The sequence below is a fragment of the Rhinoderma darwinii genome (genome assembly GCF_050947455.1).
Source record: "Rhinoderma darwinii isolate aRhiDar2 chromosome 1 unlocalized genomic scaffold, aRhiDar2.hap1 SUPER_1_unloc_1, whole genome shotgun sequence".
Classification (NCBI taxonomy): Eukaryota; Metazoa; Chordata; class Amphibia; order Anura; family Rhinodermatidae; genus Rhinoderma; species Rhinoderma darwinii.
In genome coordinates, this window is record NW_027461645.1 from 233,563 (window position 1) to 239,785 (window position 6,223).

A 6,223-nucleotide genomic window follows, 5' to 3' on the forward strand; every position below is an offset into this window, starting at 1 on the left:
ATATTCATTGTCATGACACATGAGTAACGTTATAGTGTGTTTATGTGACTGCATATAGCTATATCGCTATCTGCAGTGTAAATGAATGGGCAGAAGTGTATGACGCTGATTGGTCACTGATTGGTCAGCGTCATACACTCCTCTCCACAACACCCACTTGGTCATATAGTAAAACACGCCCAGTTGTCTATTGAGAAACTCATTAGCATAAAGCTAAAATAGACCCCTAGAAGAAGCCAGAATTCTGGCGAAACGCGCGTCGGGTGCTCAGCAACAATTTTAATAATCCTATGGTGCACTACTTGGCATCCCTGTCCAAGTTCCACTATTTGCTCCACGATCCTCCTTCAACCACGGCTGCCAGCTGCTTGCTGGCTGTCCGTGCTTGTGACTGCAGTGCGCCCTGCTGAGTCTATCAGCTGGGTGATTCATCCTGTCTGGCCTATCGCCGGCTCCCGTTGGTGACTTAGTTCACCTGCGGGTACTGACAGTAACCCTGCCGCACACACTGCTTCTCGGCTCACAGCTGAGCACAGCTACTATTGTTTACGGCCGTTCTCACTTTGCCTCTCAGCTGACAGCTGAGAGTGTTCTCACTGTAATATACGACCGTTCCCAACGCTGCTGCTCTGATCCCCAGGGACACCAGCGTGTGGGTGCAGTTCATTCTCGGCTCACAGCTGAGCACAGCTACTATTGCTTACGGCCGTTCTCACTTTGCCTCTCAGCTGACAGCTGAGAGTGTTCTCACTGTATTACACGACCGTTCCCAACGCTGCTGCTCTGATCCCCAGGGACACCAGCGTGAGGGTGCAGTTCATTTACTGTTTACACCACCATACCAACACTAACGCAGGGGTAAGAGGCTTGCAAGGTTTCACCTTGCTTATTCTCATACCTCTTCTCATTACAGGGCACACCGCTACTGGCCCAGCTGCACTTAGTATTATACAGTATAACAGTCAATACTCTAATCCAGGCTATACAGCCGGTCCAATCTAAGACAGAGTGAACTACTAATTTACAGTTTCATTCATTTTCATTAATCTGTGGCCACTGCAGTTTAATTATCTGGTACTAGTAACGGAACAACGGACAGCAATATTATATATTACCTCATCTATTAATTTTTGGCCAAGGGTATGTGAATTGAGGGGTCACTCACACATACCAAATTGCACCATTGGACCTTTTAATCATTTTTCTTAATGCATACTTAATAAAAGTTAAATATTAATTTCTTCACAGACCACATCCTTTTCCCCTTTCCTTTTCCCTGATTCAACTCTATTGAGAAACTCATTAGCATAAAGCTAAAATAGGTCATAACTCCATCAAAAATAATAGTTTTTCTAAATAAAACACTGCTGTTATCTACATTACAGCGCCGATCACATCATGTACAATATAGGCCACTTATAATGAGGTGACAGAGACTCTTTATTACTAGGACCACTGTTATCTACATTACAGCGCCGATCACACCATGTACAAGATAGGGCACTTATAATGTGGTGACAGAGCCTCTTTATTACTAGGACCACTGTTATCTACATTACAGCGCCGATCACATCATGTACAATATAGGCCACTTATAATGTGGTGACAGAGTCTCTTTATTACTAGGACCACTGTTATCTACATTACAGCGCTGATCACATCATGTACAAGATATGGCACTTATAATGTGGTGACAGAGCCTCTTTAACCCTTTGGCATTGCAGCCATTTTTAGATTTTTCATCTTTTCTTCATCTTTTTTTAATCTTCCTCTAATTTTCCGTGGACATAGCCATATGAGGGCTAGTTTTTTTAATAGAACTATTTAATGTACTATATAATGTATTGGGAAACTGAAAAATAATTCTTTGTGGGATGGAGTTGGAAAAAAACAACAATTCTGCCAATATTTTTTGGGTTTCGTTGTCATGGCGTCCACCGTGCGGTAAAAATGACATGTTCACTTTATTCTGCGGGTCAATACGATTATGGCGATAGCAGCCATATAGAGTGGGCTCAGCTGAGCCCATGAACCCCATCCATACGTATCCCCCGTGCTATGACAGTGTCGTCATGGTGCAGCAAGTGGTTAAAGACCATCTGTCATCAAAATGTGCTTATTGCGCAATTCTCCTATGCTGAAATATAACCCAATTGAGGCCTAACAAGGAAGGAGCCCCCAGTTGATTTTTAGGGCAGAATTTTGGCTTAAATGATTTGCAGCCATTACTTGAGACCTGCTGAGGCCATACACTCTAGATAGCGGTCAGCTAAACCATCATTCCTCACCTTCTCCATATACATGAACGCTCGGTCAGGTGTGTATGTGTCCTCAATAGGGAGAAAACCGCTGCCAGACTCCTCTGATAGCGACTTATCTATTAACAAAAGGATCCGGAATCTTCAAATTCAACAGGCCGACCCTTCTCTCTCTTGACATCTGCCGTCCGGGGGGGGGGTGGTCTTCATAAACATTGGAAAATGAGCAGGTCCGGCCGACATACAACATATATGTATGACCAGCGAAGCACACTGGCGGAGATTGATGACCGGCAGGGACATACACCTGGTACGACTGCCCATCCTCCACACTACAAATGAGCATCAGGTCACATACTATGATTCTCTTGTTCCGCCCCACAACTGTGCACAGATGTGTAAAGTAATGGCCCCCACATCACAGATTTACAGCAGGTGATCTCAATGTCTGTGGGGGGGCTGATATTAACCCATTCCAGTATCACTCCTTACATGTTCTGCACGGACAGGAGGTAAAGCAAGGAATGTGTGTTTGGAGCTCAGGCATCGGCCCCATCAGGAACGTCTGTCACACCCTCAGAGTTCATGATCAGGATCACAAAGGAATAGCTGTCAATCATTCTGTGTGGGCGGGGGAAGCAGGACTCACAGGCTCTCTCTAGGTGTCCTGGCAGAAATTAGAAGGGAACCTTGTGAGTAGGTTTGGAGCCACAAACCCACAGAATGTCATTATGTACCTGGAATTTAGTGTTCCAAACCTGCCCACGTCAAAACCCTCCGTTTCAGCAAAAGAGCTTACAAGTTACCGAGAGGAGTCCAGAGAAGGAGACCGACGGGGCTGAGGGCATGCACATTACATATATGAAGCCGAGGACGGTACACCTCGCTTTAATGCGCTCGTACATAAATTTGTGGAGCTCCTACATTATATGTCATTGTACACACGTGTACGTACTACACATGATGGTCTTAAGACTTCAACATGGCCGCCACTCCAGCCTGTGCCCACAGTAATGCCAATATAGATCTGTCTCTTCTTACCTTGTGATGTGCGCGGCCGGTAGTTCTCCATCATGACATCCGCGTACAGATCCTTGTGTCCTTCTAGATACTCCCACTCCTCCATGGAGAAATAGACAGTGACATCCTGACACCTTATAGGAACCTGACACACACAATGATACAGTCATTACCCAGACACCTCCAGTGCTGTTACTGTAGAATTTCCCAGCATTCCCAGCAGTGTCACCTCTCCAGTCAGCAGCTCCGTCATCTTGTAGATCAGTTCTAAGATCTTCTCATGTATCCCGGAGTGAGGGGGAGGCTCTGTGATGGGACTACTGCTCCATCCTCCTGACTCATGGATGATGGGAGTCGTACAGTCACCCGATGTCTTCTTCACTATTGTGTACTCCTGTGTATGGAGAGAGACGCTTAGAGAACTGAACACAGTATTCCCCCCTCAGTAGAAAGAGGGAGATTGTGACCCCCGCTGTATAGAGCTCTAGTGACCCCACATCTGTAATACTGGAGACCTCACCTACAAAAAGACATTGAGAAAATAGAACGAGGCCAAAACTAAAAAGGAAATAATATTGGGGGGACTAGATGGACCATGTGCTCTTCTCCTGCCGTCATCATCTATGTTTCTATATAGAGGTCATCCTGATCCTCCTGGTTCCTGGTCATTCTCATTGCTCTACAACATTACTATTGCTGCATTGGTGACATGACACATAACTGACCATATTGGTGGCTGATCTTCAGCTTCTTGCCGTCACTTGGAAGGTCTGGACGCTGTTATACAGGACACTGGATTCCTCCTATTACTTCCTATTATGTATTGTCCCTTCCCTATGTGTGACTTGTTCTATAATGTAGAAAAGTTTACCTCTCCGCTCAGCAGGTAGATGATCTCCAAGGTGAAGTCTAATATTCTTCTGCTCATCTCATTCCTGTCCTTGTCCATCCTTGGTGGGTCATTCAGGAGAAGGAACGTTGTGGAGGAGAAGATGAGAAAACTGGAGGAACTGGAGGATCTAGTACTGCAGACGTCTTTATGAAGAAAGGAGAAGCTGGAAATCATACAGGGGACAACATCATGTGTGACATACAGAACCTCACTTATTGATCATTGAGAGAAACATCTTCTCAGAGCCGTCACCACATGGAATAAAGGGGTATTCCCAACACGGACAACTCTCCCCAGGATATGCCAGAAATGTCTGATAGATGAGGCTCCACCTCTGGCCGTGCTCGGCTGTTTCTGGACCTCCTATACAAGTGAATGGAGAGAGTCGTGCACATGTGTGGTCACCTCTCCATTCATTCTCCACCTGGATGTAGTCATCGCCTCACCAGGCAGGTCGGGGGACCCCCGTTCTCCACACAGAGGTGGGACCCCCATATATCAGACATTTATGGCACATCTCTCAGGTGAGAAGAGTAAAATGAAGACATTTTCCCCCCAGACAATGAAGACCTGACTCCTGACAACCTGACACATGGCGGATACTGGGGAGACATTGCTGACACCTCATAAGACGTGGTTTTTAGGTAAAGTTTTTAGTCATGTACAAAAAATAAACGCCATGAAATTTTTTTTAATAAAAAGTGATCAAAATCTACAGCTCGTCCCACAAACAACAAACAAGCCGTCATGAAAAACTATAGAAATTTGGTATCACCGTATTCGTATCGACCGCAGAATAAAGTTATCATGACGTTTTTACCACACACAAAAAAAACATTGGGGGAATCAGAATTTTTTTTCCTATTTCACCCCACAAAGAAGTTTTGCAGTTGCAGTGACATTATGTGATACTTTATATGACGCCCTGAAAAACTACAACTCGACCCGAAAAAAATAATTCTTCACACCGCGGGACTGACAGGAAAACAAAAGTTATAGATCTGAGAAGACGGGAGAGGGAAAAACTAAAACTGGCCTGGTGGTTAAGGGGTTAACCTGCAGTGCGAATTATAGACACGAAGGATATCGGATTTATACCGCGGATTCCCTGCACATTTGTTGCAGAATTTCCCCATTAAGTTCAATGGAAAGTCAAGTTCCGCAACAAACGCCATTGTTCCCAGAATCCTCTGCGGCTCCACCGCGTGTTCACAGCAACTATGCAGGTTACACATATATAAAAAAGAAGGCGTCATGTGACCCCTGCAGCCAATCACAGGCAGAACATTCGCTATGTGTGAACATTCCCTTAAGGGTATGTTCACACGGCAGCGTCCGTAACGACCGAAATTACGGGGCTGTTTTCAGTAGAAAGCAGCCCCGTCATTTCAGCCGTAACGGCATGTGCAGGCGCTTGAACACCGCGTCCATTACGCACGTAATTGGCGCTGCTTTTCATTGGAGTCAATGAATAACGGCTCCAATTATGTCCCAAGAAGTGACAGGACACTTCTTTGGCGCGGGCATCTATTTACGCGCCGTCTTTTGACAGCGGCGCGTAAATATACGCCTCGTGTGAACAGACAAACGTCAGCCCATTGCTTTCAATGGGCAGATGTTTGTCAACGCATTCAAGCCGTAATTTCGGACGTAATTCCAGGCGTAAAACACCAGAATTACGTCCGTAATTTGGCCGTGTGAACATACCCTTAACCGCACGGTGAGCGACATTAACAAGAAATGTATAAAAGTCAGTGAATAAGTTGTAAGTCCCGAATATTATGTCATTACAAAATACGACTCGTCCCACAAAACACCCGACCACTACAAAGACCAGAAATAACCACTTACCCCAAAGAGGCCAGCACTGGAGGGGTTAAATCCCGGCTAGGCGTCCAGGGGGCGGGGTCACTCAATGATTGACAGCTCTCTGTACACACACTCGTACAGGGGTGACTGATAACAGAGAGAACGCCCGACCAGCGCTTCTACAAGGCAATAATGGACCTCTGATGGGGCGGGGCTACTATGCTGTGTAAAGTGATGATGATCA

The 6,223-nt window shown here is 45.6% G+C and overlaps 1 protein-coding gene across 1 annotated transcript in view; it reads right to left on the minus strand.

Moving 5' to 3' along the window:
* The window catches only part of LOC142667534 (uncharacterized), a 44,938-nt gene extending 38,762 nt beyond the window's left edge, over nucleotides 1-6,176 (minus strand). Inside the window, exons 1-4 of the mRNA XM_075847076.1 lie at nucleotides 6,022-6,176; nucleotides 4,150-4,333; nucleotides 3,508-3,672; nucleotides 3,300-3,423 (exon numbers count right to left, since the gene is read on the minus strand). Of these exons, the coding sequence (XP_075703191.1) occupies nucleotides 3,300-3,423; nucleotides 3,508-3,672; nucleotides 4,150-4,227 (367 nt within the window). The 5' untranslated portion in view covers nucleotides 4,228-4,333; nucleotides 6,022-6,176. The remainder of the gene's footprint in view (nucleotides 1-3,299; nucleotides 3,424-3,507; nucleotides 3,673-4,149; nucleotides 4,334-6,021) is intronic.
* Between the last annotated feature and the right edge of the window lie 47 nt (nucleotides 6,177-6,223).